The sequence below is a fragment of the Priapulus caudatus genome, unplaced genomic scaffold, assembly GCF_000485595.1.
Source record: "Priapulus caudatus unplaced genomic scaffold, Priapulus_caudatus-5.0.1 Scaffold13, whole genome shotgun sequence".
Taxonomy (NCBI): Eukaryota; Metazoa; Priapulida; class Priapulimorpha; order Priapulimorphida; family Priapulidae; genus Priapulus; species Priapulus caudatus.
In genome coordinates, this window is record NW_014577074.1 from 545531 (window position 1) to 560803 (window position 15273).

The 15273-nt window shown below is 43.3% G+C and overlaps 1 protein-coding gene across 1 annotated transcript in view; it reads right to left on the minus strand.

Moving 5' to 3' along the window:
* The window catches only part of LOC106808477, a gene marked incomplete in the record, with an annotated part of 118905 nt that overhangs the window by 26323 nt on the left and 77309 nt on the right, over positions 1-15273 (minus strand). Inside the window, 1 exon segment of the mRNA XM_014811215.1 lies at positions 10152-10228. Coding sequence (XP_014666701.1) covers positions 10152-10228 — 77 coding nt within the window.

A 15273-nucleotide genomic window follows, 5' to 3' on the forward strand; every position in this document is an offset into this window, starting at 1 on the left:
GAATGGCGGAGTGGAATATGGGGAATGGCGGAGGGGAATACGGGGGAATGGCGGAGTGGAATATGGGGAATGGCGGAGTGGAATACGGAGGAATGGCGGAGTGGAATACGGGAGAATGGCAGAGTAGAGGAATACAGAGGAATGGCTAAGTGGAATACGGAGGAATGGCGGAGTGGAATACGGGAGAATGGCAGAGTAGAGGAATACAGAGGAATGGCTAAGTGGAATATGGGGAATGGCGGAGTGGAATACGGGAGAATGGCAGAGTAGAGGAATACAGAGGAATGGCAGAGTGGAATACGGGGAATGGTGGAGTGGAATACGGGGGAATGGCAGAGTAGAGGAATACAGAAGAATGGCTAAGTGGAATATGGGGAATGGCGGAGTGGAATACGGGAGAATGGCGGAGTGGAATACGGGGAATGGCAGAGTGGAATACGGGGAATGGCGAAGTGGAATACGGGGGAATGGCGGAGGGGAATACGAGGGAATGGTGGAGTGGAAGAATACAGAGGAATGGCGGAGTGGAATACGGGGGATTGCAGGAGAAGAACACGAATGAATAGAGAAGTGGAACACGGGGAAAACAAGAATGAACAATAAGAAAGAACAAGAAGCAAACAAAGAAAACAACGAAACGCGGTACACAGACAACTCGTAGCGACAAGTAGCAACTACTTGTTATTATTACATTACTGTTATTCTACAGCAGCGCAAAATAAACACCGAGCGAGTCTCTCATCTACGAATTTTAGGTCTTCACTACAAGTCTTGTTATCACCTGTGCAGCAACCACACATCAATATTACAGACATCTAATATAAAGATGAGTCAGAGATGCACCCAACCTTTCTGTCACACATTCGCCCACATTTCTGTTTACCTGCCAGTTAATCAGTGACCAATCTTCACCGTTCTCCAATTGCATTTGGATTTGTACTTTCACTAATATAACCATTCATATTGTTATTAGTATCTTGATTCAGATCCCTGCTATGATCGCCAGTTTTCTCCTAATGAGAGGTGCACACTAATATTGTCTCACTATCATCAGCCCACTATCAAGCACTAAACTATGCAGTCATGCCTGCTGACACCACAGGTTTTACAGGCAGTCACTCGATTCTTCTTGGATATAGAGAGATTAGCTCTCGCTGGCCCACACACGAACATCACACACGGGAGGGACCATAACAACCGTTAGTATCACTCCAGAACCCGCGGATTAACCATGGCTTAGCTGCCATGAGTAGAGTGTGGTCTACATAACACGTACATTGCCCATAGATGGTTCTATAGCCATCTGTGTAAGGCCTTTAGTACTCACCAGCTGCTGGTACTGGACCGGCTGGATGGGCTCCTCACTGATGCCTCGCTTTGCGACAAGCTGCTCACTCTCTGCGCGGCCGCGTGGATCGGCTCCGGCTTACTGTTCTTTCCAGCCATTCGCTGACGACATAGGTCCTGCAAGAGTCACGGCAGCGATGTCACACACTAGCGCGTCGTGCTGAGATGCCATCTCAACAGCAGTGGCGTAGCTAGGATTTTTTCAGCGGGTGGGCACTGGGGGGGGGCCTTAACATTTCGTGGGGGGGGCACAAATATATAACTTTTCTTTGTATTATACTGTTCTAACGCATAGATTCTAATAACGTAATAACTCGATTCATCACGGGCGTCATGATCACCGTGTGGCTTGTGTTTATGGCGTTTAATTGTACACCATGCTGCTGTACTGGCCACGCTACTGCAGAGTTCTGGTTATTAATTATGCAGATTCCCCCTGTAGATGGCACTGCATGTTGCCTCATAATCAGCATACACGCGCGAAGGCCTATAAATACACACACATTCCTAACATATATTATTATAAGGCCTTGCACGCGACTGAGGAAAACCGCACGAACAAAACGTTTTTCGCTGATAATCTTTTAGAAGTCCTTATCTAAACCAAATGACAAATGAAACATGAAAGGGAGGGAGCAGACATGTGACAATACAGAGCTGCTTTATCACAAATATAAAATTGCATTAAACTGTATGTTTGCATCTAACGCCCTCATTCATTTTGGTTCACAGTTGAATGCTAGCTTGGTTTCTTTACTCTAGCTTCTCTCACAAACATATTTTATTAATGACAGCCCCCCACCTTGCATCAGTGTGACCAAGGAGTGCTGCAAGTAGCACACTCCCCCCCGCAACACCTGGCAGTCTCTTGTGCTTACGTCCAACCAAGGCGCATGATCGTGATAATAATGAAAGGTAATTGTTACCAAGGTCTAATAGAGCACGCATCGTCTGACGCGTTGTTGAGTAATTATTTAACGAATCATTCAGCAACTGAAGAGGTGCGACTACCTGTGTTCACTGTTGCGCCTTAATTGCAGTGGAGTTTTGAGTATCGCTGTATCCCTGTGCTTGCAGTATTTACCCAGCATGCATTGACATTGAGATGTGTCCATTGCCATTCGTTTTAATTAATGACTCTACTCTTAATGAACAGTGTCATGACACTATATCGCTCACCTGGTGTGAATAGAAGAGGGAGAGATATTTAAAATTTGGTAAGTGTTTTCATTTATGGACGAACCAAAATGTGATCAAATGTCCTTACTCCCTGTTTTATACTAATAGAAATTTCACTGTTTGTTTCAGGGTTAGTTTTGGTGCGAAAATAAATGTTTCAGATGATCTGAAAGTCTAAAAATCTGGGTGAGAGATGGCGCTACGCCTAAATGATCGCCACTTTGGTTTTCGATGTATAACGCGCAAATAATAGCAATAAAATATTCCAATCAAATTACTATAACGAAGATCTAAAACACAATATTACACGTAGTATTTAGGTAGGTAGGTAGGTAAATTTAAGCAAAATCGATGAATCTAGATGGCCATTTTCATTTTTGCCAAAAAGTGAACGTGGTCGAAAGTATAGGTTGACTTTTTTAGGTAATCTGCCTCATTTGCATAATTTTGAAAATATATCAAAACTCGTGTGATAATGTTTTGGGTGATTTGATTTGCCAGTCCTTATTCCTTCACATACCAAAAATGAGCAATATCCGTTGAACCTGAACTGACTTGTGGGCTATTTCCAATTTTTGCCCAAAAATGGGCGTGCCTCGAAAGTAGGTCGACTGGTGTCTTCCAAAATAGATGTTCAATCTCTCCCATAGGAGTAACAACTGTATGCAATTTGAAATATGTGGTCAAATGGTTCTCCAGTTATCGTTGACCGTAGGCCAAATGTTGACCGGACAGACGGACGGACGGTCGTACGACGGACGATGCCCCATGGCAATAGCTCATCTTGACGATGTCAATGTGAGCTAAAAACAGCATGTGTTTGCACCTAACATCTAAATTTGCTCACCTGTCTCTTAATGCTTTATTTGATAATAATCACATTATTGTATGTATAAATTAAAAATTTATTTAAAAATCCCCAATCACTAAGACACTTGATATTGGTTGGCATGACCTAACAGATTGTGGTTCCTTTCCTGTACTGTAACCCAGAACACCAGCTGTTCCTGCCCTCGTGCTGTGACCGTCACGTCAGTGTTACCTGGTAGTCCTGGTGACCTCGGACCTCGATGTTGCTGGTCATGTTCTTCAGCTTCCTCTGGGAGGCGGGTGTGGCGACGCACCAGGTAGATGAAACGACGACAGCAGGATGCATCCCGCTATGCATCCGCACAGCACAAACGTCAGGCACGAAGAAGGCGATTGTCATCAGATCCCTCACCTCAGCTCGTCTGCAACAACGGGTCAATCACGGTCATAGGTGCACGCATCTCTGTATACAACAACTACGCAAACTACATTGTAGTACGCAAGTCGCAAACTACATCAGTTTTGCCAGCAACGTCGCGCCATGGTAAGTTCAACAGAAGAATGCTAATAAGGATCATACACGTACGGGTGGCTTGTGTCAGAAATCCCACTGGTGCATACGAGGTGGAAATTTCAGGAAATAAAACAGAGGGAGATCACATCGAACATGCATTGTTAAACACTAGTTCTGAGATAAGCAACTGTCCCCCTTACGTAGTATTACCAAAGAGCCTATAGTGATCAATAGGTTTCTTTGTATTGACGCAAAAAGTTGTCAACAACGTTGCTGGGTGAATATAAACTGCGGTGCTTGCATGTATAAGAAATCAATAAGGCCAAGAAAATCAATAGTACGGCCGTGCTCTGCTCTCCCCCCTCCCCCTCTCTCTCTCCTCTCTCTCTCTCGCTCTCGTCTCTGGCCGGCATAGTGTTTAATTACACAGTAGCCTTACCAGAAGAGGTTACAACGTTCAGCTCTTTATGTATAGTACTGTTGAAAAGCAATGGCAATGTCATTAATTGCGCCAATCGGACTATATTATACCTTTGCGGACCACTAATAGCATCAGACCAGTTATGCTGTATTTGTGGAAAATCTATAGTGAATAGGTATACACAATCATAGTTGGGAGGTCAACGCCTGTGAAGGCAGGAATGCTTTACATGTTTATGAATATATATATATATATATATATATATATATATATATATATATATATATATATATATATATAATATATTATGTGTGTGTGTGTGTGTGTGTGTGATATTATATACCCTTTGAAAAATTTTATTCTTATATATTTTATTCTTACAGAAATTTCCCCAATTTAATGCAAAAATCCGCAATGTGAACCACGTTTTCCCGTTGACTTCCATCATATGATTGAAGATGCGTTCCTATGGAAAATCCGTCAGTTAAACGATGTCGTACTAGACGGACAATTATGAATGCAAGTAAACACTTTGAAACGCAGTATTGGATATTTAATGATGTAACGCGGTATCGCGATAATAATGGGAGGAAAGAGATAATAATTCAGAGTTAGAGTCACTGGGGAGGGGGTAGAACGAACACTACTTCCAGCTATAGCTCGCTTACATTCTCACTATCATTCATGAGTTTTGGTGTTTCAGGCTCTGACCGGGAGACGAAAATACATTTAAAGTTGGATTCTGCTTACACCAGTCCTTCTTTTTAAGCAACTCCCTGGTCATTCAATAATAATCGGTCACTCAATGATCACTCGTCATTCAATGATCACAGGTCAATCAATGATCACTGGTCAATCAATGATCACTGGTCATCCAACGATGACGGCTGACTCAATGACCACCAGTTATTTGATGATAAACGGTCGTTTAATGACCACCAGTCACTTTTAATGATGACAATGGCCACTAGCCATTCAATTACCAAAGATCATTCAACAATCACCTGTGATTCAATGATCACTGGTCATTTAATGATCATCGGTCAATCAACGATCACCGGTCAATCAACGATCGATCAACGGCCATTCAATAATCACAGCTTATTAATGATCACAGGTAATTCTGCGACAACATTCACATTTAATCAAGATTTAATTGCTATCACACGAGGCGCGTTAAAACAACTGTGTGATCAGTATGGTGCTGAATACAAGAGGTTAGATGAATCCATCGTTTTGAGGAAATCTGCATCACAATAATATATTTTTGTTGATTCTTGTAAAAATGCCATTTAGAGAACAACAATATAATAATTACTACTAGTACTGGTTTGAATGTTGTTGTGCCTTACAATTTAGATTTTATGGCAGTGCTTAAAACTTCCATTGATGCCTCTGAGTCTCACTTCCCTGACGGAAGATATATTTCCCGGCTTGTATTTGGTTTACTATAGACCATTCTTAATTATTATTCATGACCTGGGGTCACGCACGAAAACGAGGCTAAGCTATAGGCAATTTTGTAAACAATGGCTGCTCAGGCAGGCACGCACAGAGGGGGTACACGCACGTACACGCGGGTACACGCACGTACACGCACACGCAGATACAAGCACGTACACGGGGGTACACGGAGATACACGCACGTACACGCGGGTACACGCACGTACACGCACACGCCACGTACAGCGGGTACCGGAGATACACGACGCTTACACGCGGGGTTACACGCACGTACACGCAGGCACACGCACGTACACTGGCAGTACACGCACAGTACACATCGGGTCACGCACCGTACGCGCGGGTACACCGCACGTGCACGCAGATACACGCACGTTACACGCGGGTACACGCACCGTACACGCAGATACACCACAGTACACGCAGATACACGCAGTACAGTACACGGCACGATAACACGCCCACGTACACGCGGGGGTACCACAGAGACTACACGCACGTATCACGCGCGGATCACCACGCCGGTACAGCACGTACCACGCAGATACACGCCAATACACGTACACGGAGATCTACACGCAAGTATTTACGTGGGGTACCACCGCACGATGCTACGCACGATTACTACGCAACGTACACGGAGATACACGCACGTACACGCGCGGCTACACGCAGTTACAGGCCACGCTCACGCGGGTACACGCACGTACGTGAGGACCATTGCCGTACACGAGGTACACGCACGTACACGCCACGTACACGCGGGTACACGCAATGCAACGCAGAATACACGACACGATACACGCGGGCGTACTATGTAGATACACGCACGTACACGCCAAGTACACGCGCAGTACACGCACCGTACAAACGCAGATACACGCACGTTACACGTCACAACGAGGTACACGTCAGATAAACGCGTACCACGCTTCACGGAGATACCACGCCACGTACACGTGGGTAACGCACGTACACGCACGTACACGCAGATACACGCACGTACAACGCGGCTTACACCGGGAGAATACACGGCACGTCGCACGCATACACTGTGCGTGCTACGTGCGTGTACCGCGTGTACGTGCCGTGTATCTCCGATTACCCGCGTGATACGTGACGTGTATCTGCGTGTATCGTTGCGTGCTATTCTGCGTGTACGTGTACGTGGTGTGTATCCGCGCTGTACCGTGCGTGTACGTGTGTACCCGACGTGTCACGTGCTGCTATCTCCGTGATATCTGCGTGTACGTGGTATCGTGGCGTGTATCGGATGCGGTGTACGTGCGTGTTACGTGCGTGTGACGTGCGTGCACCCGCGTGTAGTGGCGTGGTTATCTCAGTGTCACCCGCGTGTTATACGTGCTGTATCTGCGGGATAAATTGTACGTGCGGAATGTACTCTAGCGATGTTAACGGTAGCGTGTTCCATATGTACAGTGCGTGCTTACCTGCGTGTACGTGCCGATGCTACGTGCAGTGTACTGATTGCGAGTGCACCCAGCGATGTTACGATGCGTGCACCCGCGATGTACGTAGCGTGTATCTCCGATAGTACCGCGCCGTACTGATTGCATCACGGTATCTGCACAGGTACGTGCGTGTTATCTGCGTGTACCGTGCGTGTACCTGGCGTGTACGTGCGGTATGTATATCCGGTGTACACTGCGCTGTAACCGCGTAGTAACGTGCGTGTACAATCCCCTTGGCATGACATTGGCACTGAGACTTGCCAATTGTTTTACAAAAGCCTTAGATATAGCCTCGTATTATCGATGCGATGACTACAGACGTCATGAATAATTAATTAAAGAATAGTCTATACTACGCCATGATCTCCACAAACACGCATTACTTCACGACTAATACTCATCTCTCTCTCTCATCTCTCTCTCTCTCTCTTCCCATTCCACATCTCATCTCCCTCTACTCTCCCTTCCCTCGCCTCCCTCCCTCCCTTCCCTCCCATCCCTCCCATCTCTCTCTCTTCTCTCTCATTCTCTCTCTCTCATCTCTCTGCTCTCAGCGCTACCGCATACCGCTACCGTACCGGCCTCCTCGCTCATCGCTCTCTCTCTCTCTCTCTCTCTCTCTCTCTCTCTCTCTCTCTCTCTCTCTCTCTCTCTCTCTCGCTTTCCGTCTCCCGCCTCTATCCCTCACTCGTCCCCTCGTTCCCACCGTTATCTTCCAACTGTTAACCTTTCTCACTTCTTATTGCTAGCCTTATACTGCATTAGCACATGAACGGATGTGAACAAATCAGAATACCTTGCGTGCCTTTCTGCTCATAGCATGCTCATTGATTCATTGCTACGCGCTATGGTTGAAAGCCTAATCGTGTCTTTCAGAAATCCCAGCACTATTTCGAGTGAACTAGACAGAGTTGTCAAACACACGTCAGCACCTTAAGTATAACCAGCACATTTGCAGCGACATTTGAAACGAGTCAGTAGACACCAGAGCACCTACCGGCACTGCATCAACTGCACTAAGTCAACACCAAATCTCATACTGCCTATATGGTTAGAGAACCCTCTCGCTTTCAATCCCCATTAGATGGAAGGCTATAGGAAATCTCTTCTCCTGTTGCCATGGTGAAAGAGGTTTCACCTACCCCAACGTTACTTCGATAATATCAGGAGTAGATAATAGGTATAGATAGATATATAGTAACCCTATTATCTATACTCCTGATAATATTAGTAGAAGAATCTACATGCTGTACGTGCTTGTATTATTGCAACCTGACGCTTTGACAGAAATATGTGACCAGAACTCACTAAAATAGAATACAACTAGCTGCCACGTTGGCGGCTACTTAAATATTCTGTATCTCCATAGTGCACGAGTAGGCTAATGAAACTTCCGTACTACTGATTGGAAAATTACAACACCGCCCAATTACATTGCGCGGTAAAATAAATTGCCGACTGATTACAATTACGACATATCGGCTGTAGGACTTCCTTCCGCTTTAAGGTTTTAGATAGAAATCCGCGACATGCATTTACTACTCATTTCTGGCGAACATTTTCAATGGCATCAATCACACGCCTGACACAATACGATAGCGCGAACGTGCATGCGAAACACGTGAGAAATCAGTATAGCGATCATGCAGCCGTGTCAGCCAGGCTAGCCGCAGCATCGCAGCGCCGACCGCACGCACTACACGTGAACAACACACGACAGCGGAGACTCTGTAATGAGCTTCTGCATGCAGCACTCAGCGTGTGTGAGTGATGATTGCAAAGCCATGCCCGCATAATACCAGTGTTCAGCAACGCACCAGCGCACTCGGCCAAAACATCTTAAAGTTGTTTTCAACATAGTCGCCGCGCAAAGTTAAAGTGCCCACGAATCGATTTTGTTATCCAGTATAGGCAAGACTGACATGCAAGGCTGAAACATAGTTATAAACAAAAATCACTCTGGATAGAATTTGGGCATTGGCCTTATTCTCCCCTACCTAAGGAAAATGCGCACACCTTCGCGTAGTACTTAAACATGTAAACACAGAAAATGAAAATTCAGAATGTGTCAAATCTAATGAGAATTGATATAAGTGATAAAAAAAACATCAATTCAAAATATCTCATGTGATGATACACCTTTTACTGACTGATCAGATTCTATCACACTTAGAAGCAGACAGGTGGAAGGATGGTCGGACAGCACATGCTAGCTGCATCATGTGTGCGCACATTCGCGAGTCAATACCTGTGCAGACCTGGACCCGCGAATACGTGCACGCGCATTAATGAATTAATGATGCATCTACTCACTTTTAATTAAACGTATGTTTTATGAATAATTTCACTCGTCGAGACTTTTAACTCGCCTGCCAAGGTTTGTTGTAAATCTGACAGTATAAGTTATGGCACAAAACTAATTGGCATGCATGAAAAATTACAACTTAAAATTCAATTGTCGACAACATTTTTTAATATAAAATTGATGGAGTCTAAAATTGATGGATATATATAAGCGCTTGGATCAATCGGCTCCTGGAATTCTATGAGGGAGATTATAGCACTGCCAGCATGGGTGCTACATAATATGTTCAAGAGCGTATAAAAAAGGTCTTCTTTATACGCTCTTGATATGTTCTGATCAGTCATTGGACACAAACCGCCTTGCATTCATGATATATCAGTCAACATGCACGACAATACTCTACTGGCTCAACTCATCTTTTGTATATACCCATTCTGAGCTCCACATCACACTTTCGACCACACTGTAAAATCTTGTCGATAAATAATTATATATGTCCAGATACTAGCAATTACTATATTATGTTCCACATACAATAATATTGACATATGATTACACCTCTACTGGCTGAGCAAGCACGAAAGTGTTGGAGTGTTTAATTTGATAAAACAAGGTTTTTCAAATTTGCTGTATACTCACCCTGTCCTTGCCATAGCCTGCCTCCAGAATCTGTACTTTACCTCCCGTCATGTTGAACAAATTGGCTTTCTCTGCCTCTGAAATAATGAAGTGAGTCATGAACCAATTGCTTGCCGAATATAGCACTATTATAAAGCTGAAGCGTTAACAAGACATAATTATTGTCATAAAATTCACAAATTCAAACGTCATTAAATTCACAAATTCGTAGGAAATAAAACTATAACCCGGCACATATTTCTCAAGCATAGGCTAAAACTCGGGTCAATCGACTATAAACTAGCTCCTTCATACGCATTAACAGCTGCTTCACTGACGTTGTAGACAGTCAGACTACGAGAGTGCTGAACAAATCCAAAGAAGGAGCCAGTATGCGCCGACACACCACTCATTCTCACGTATCTATCTTGACTGACCAAACCACTATAATTTTATCTAGGCTTTTAGTTCTCTGTGGCAGTGGATAGGGCACAGGCCTCGACTTCTCGATACTGACTGGCCTGCTGCCGTACACTACCTAAATAATTCAGCAAGCCTCTTTCATGTCAGTTTGGTTCATAACTGTAGTGCTCTCTCTATATCCACTCGTAGGCCATTAACATGGCACGTGACACTTAGCGACTGGGCCCCTTTGCCACTACCAGTCTATGCTGATCCGCTGCCTATAACTTCAACACAACTATTGGTGGTATTCCATGCTATTAGAAGTGAATAAAAACACATTTTTGTTTTTATTCACTCCTGGTGCTGCCAATAGCTCATAATACCTATAAGAGGTAATACCAATAGGTATTATTATCTTTTGATGTTACCTATAAGAAGTCAAAGGAAGAAAATAGTCTTATGCTTAGTCTATAGTTATAAGCTTCACTGGAATCATGCAACTCGGCACCAACACATTTATCCAATGTTATATTAGCATATGAATAATGCCCATGCCTATATGACACAGTACATTATAAATTCAACGATAATTAGATAATAAATATACAATAAAATAACAAATACAAGGAAATATTTTTGCGTACTAATCTTAATACTTATATGCACGTCTGTGCATTTATAAACATAAGTAATAACATTTTCGAGTTCCAAATGACAAAAGAATGGTATCAACAGCTACATTGTGTTCTATTCATAATTCTCATGACATCCACTGTGAAATGTAGAGTCTCCATCTCCCCAGTGTCCAGAGGCCAGAGTTTTATTGCTAAATCTGGCCTAAATCAGACGCAATTATCAACATGTCCATTCTTACTTGTGTAGATATATGCCTGACGCAACCAATGATCCATTCATGAGTTCACGCAGCTTCTCTAAACTATAGGCTAGTTTATGCAATGGAGGTAATTAATGCATGCTTTTCTGTGCCTTTATCACTACCTGATATGCAATGTGCAATTATGCCCATGCAACGTCACTGCAGTTGTGTGACAACTGGCAAAGCAACACAATAGCCAAGATACAGTCTAAAATATTGCGTGCACGCAGCTCTAGCTACGATAATGAGTTCTTTTGGGCTGTGTATTTCAATAAAGTATAAATCAGTGGTAAATTAAGAGCGAACCAGCGGCAGCCTGCGAATAGAATATGCCTTTATTATTAGCTACAAAATTTGAAAATTTAACAACAAAAGACCTATTTATCCTACGAAATCGAAATACGGCCTCAGGGATGTCGATTAACAACTCCCACGCACAATGTTAGCGTGCCTATATACATAGAGGCAGACATAGCAGCCAACTGATGGCTGCAGATTGCTACCTACATACTGTCAGCGACATCGCAGAGTGAACAAATATTAAATATCCGAATTGGATCGGATATACTCCGATACCACATTAAACCATCGAAAGAGCTGTAAATAATATATAGACGGTTTCCCAGTTTCGTACTGCCCAGTGTGCTGGTTCACATCACTACAGAGTGCAATCTATTGTTCATTATAGAATAACCACTTATGTGAAATCGGGCCAACTCGACGAAAAGCTCATTCGATGTGCGCATTCGGTTTCAAGAGCCGCAGTTGATTCAAGTTCGAGATCAAATTTGAACACATGATTGTACAATAACAGACATACGGCAACAAGAAATGCTGCAGGAAGCGAAGCAATGAAATGGAAGCAAACATCCGAAATTGTTACAGTACACAAAATAGTGACGACCACAGCCTGAAATAAAACGATTTAGCTGAAAAATATCTACAAAAACAACAACTAATAAAGGGCAACAGAAGAAGCAGGCTGGCGCAAGCCTGACAGGTGCGCGCTCGTGCAGTTAAAACATCTGCCGTGTATTACGTCAGTGTATCCTGCGCGCCAACGTGCGTAAAATACATTGAAACAGCGATCGGACTTGACTGTTCAGACAAACGCCAACACCACTAAGGGTAGGTGCAAACCTCTTCCTACATCATACCGATAAAATACGGCCACGTATGTACGATGTACAATCTGAAAAACGGTTAAATATAATAACAGAAACAAGCAAAAAAGTAAAACGATTGCCTCGTGGAACCTCGAAACAGTCGCAGCGTACGTGCTTGTTGGTGATTCAAAGCGATATATAATACACGGTTCGGAAAAAAAAACATAATAAAATATAAAATATAACAAATATAATAAAGCATTATGGAAGAGAATGCCATATAATAACCCCGAAATATCAAAAAACTATACAGTTATCATGGACTCCATCTATATCATCCATCATGTAAACGCTTAATTACACATCGGCATCGTGGACCACTTAGTATACTAAGTGGTCCACGATACCAGACAACTACTACTAAACAACTACTACTGAACTACTAATTGTGTTAAGTTTCTTTTGCTGTTGGATGAAAATACGCTACTACATGATATGGATTATATTCCGTAAAGTATAGATAGGCGTATCGTGAATGCATGGTCACACGTATTGATACGTGTGTCGTCAAGGTTTATATCGTGATATATCGATGAATCGCCCCACTACTAAGGGTCAGCACTTGCTATTTTGACAAAATGCTTGTATGATAATTGGGTGACAATACATGCATACAATACAGGCAATACATCCTGTGTACAAGCTGGACAGGAAATGCTTATGTTGTTTGGTCTAAATCATGCATCCAGCAAATACGACTTTTAAATTGGTTTCCACGTACAACAACAATAAGACAAAACAAGACAAACGCGTGGTAATGAGAACATCTAGGACCATGGAGGTAGCACCATGGATAGACCAATAAACTGTGTCCTATAAATTTTAACAATCTGCATGATGCTATTCTTGGTTTCAATAGCCTTCAATCAACAAATGTGGCGATTTTTTATACGCTAACCTTTTCCCTGCTTCTGACCACGTAACACTGAAATTCGGCACCTAACGGTAAATGTTCAAAACTTCGCCAGAACAGAAATGGTAAACATGTAATGTTCGTTGTCTCTTGTAGGCCTATACTTGTAACGTGTTCCCACCGATCAAAGAAATCATTGGTCAGCGACAGTGCATCGAAATTTCTGTTCTGACAACAAACATTACAAGTTTACAATTTCTGTCAATTCACACAAATTCGCCACATTTGTCTATGGAAGTCTCTCTATCTACATCATGAATAATAGCACGTTTGTGCAAACAGTGGAATGTAAATATGTAATGAACGCTCAGTGAATGCGCACAACTGCGAGAGCTCTCGTGAAAAATGAGGTGTAAATAAAAATGACATTTTATAAATTATGGCCCACGAATGAATGCACAACCAGTAACTACGATCCGTAAATGTAAAACCTTAAAATTTAGAAAACAAAAGATTATAATCCTGGCAGGCTATACAGTCGACGGTAAGATTCAACACATTTTGGTGGGCAGTCACTTAGTCAGTTTAAGCTCGAACAGAGCAGTGAAATTTTCGGCGATGACCCTAGTGAAAGCTAGGGTCTTGTAACAGATAACAATACATTCAGACAAGTTCACGCATATCACACAACCGACCCCGCGGCTTACCTGCAGGTGCACTAGGCAATGCAACACCATTTCATGATTACACGGCCAGGATGCAAAGACCAACACACACTGGCCCGTGCTGAGATGTTGAGTTAGCCTATCTAGCACCTAGACGTATAGCGACTAGCACGATGCACAGAACCGATACGCGAAGACTAGTACACTGCCAAGTGCTAAGAAGCAGGGACGAGGCTAGCACAGCGAGCACCACTGATGGGTAAGTATCGGCACACTGCCTAGCATTGGCCAGCACGAACAAGTACGCTCGCTGCACAGCACCGGGATGAAGGGATTAGCAGCACACTGTCTATCAACGCCGTCTTCACACTACTTCCAATATCAGGCACACCAGAGCAAATATGATCGAAGAGAGAACCATGCCAACTGAATCACTGCTCGGGCAGGCATGAATGGAAGCTGTGACGTCAATGGCCCAGCCGGTCGATAACTTATAAAACCGCCAATTTCTGCGCGGGCGAGGGCGAGCTTGCCAATAATTCTTACGTAAGTACGAAATCAGACGCTCGTTGATTGAACAGCAACAACAACAGCTAACAACTGCAAACGAAGGATGTTAATCACATATAAATAAATGCAAGAGAACGTTCATCAAAGTAGGACGACTAGAATTGTGTTACCAGATATGTGTCACTTCCCACTCAATATCGCCACCGCCCGATTGCCTCGTTCGACGTTAATGTTTTCAGTGAGAATATGACATCATGACTGCGTCTTCAACGTATAGACGGGCATATATCAAAGTATGATACTTCAAAGCGACTGTGCTGCGATAGAATAATGAATAACTGAAGCCGAACAAACCGAAAAACGAAAAACGAATAACTGAACCGAACAACATTATATTAACTTGAATTTTTGATGCATTAGTCCGTGTGTTGCCAGGCTGAAGGAGAAATAATTATAGAAAGGCTTCGATGCATGAGCACACCTTACCCCTCTCCTAGAATGTAGTGCGCTAAATGTAAGCGCTGTCACTCACATCGATCGCTCTCAGATGCCGACTATTCATGGATCTCTTTATTACAATTGCATGCCAGCAGCAAATTACTGACCTCGAAATTTAGAAATCAGATGAGTCATTTGGATGGCGGAATGCAATAACGTGACGAAACAC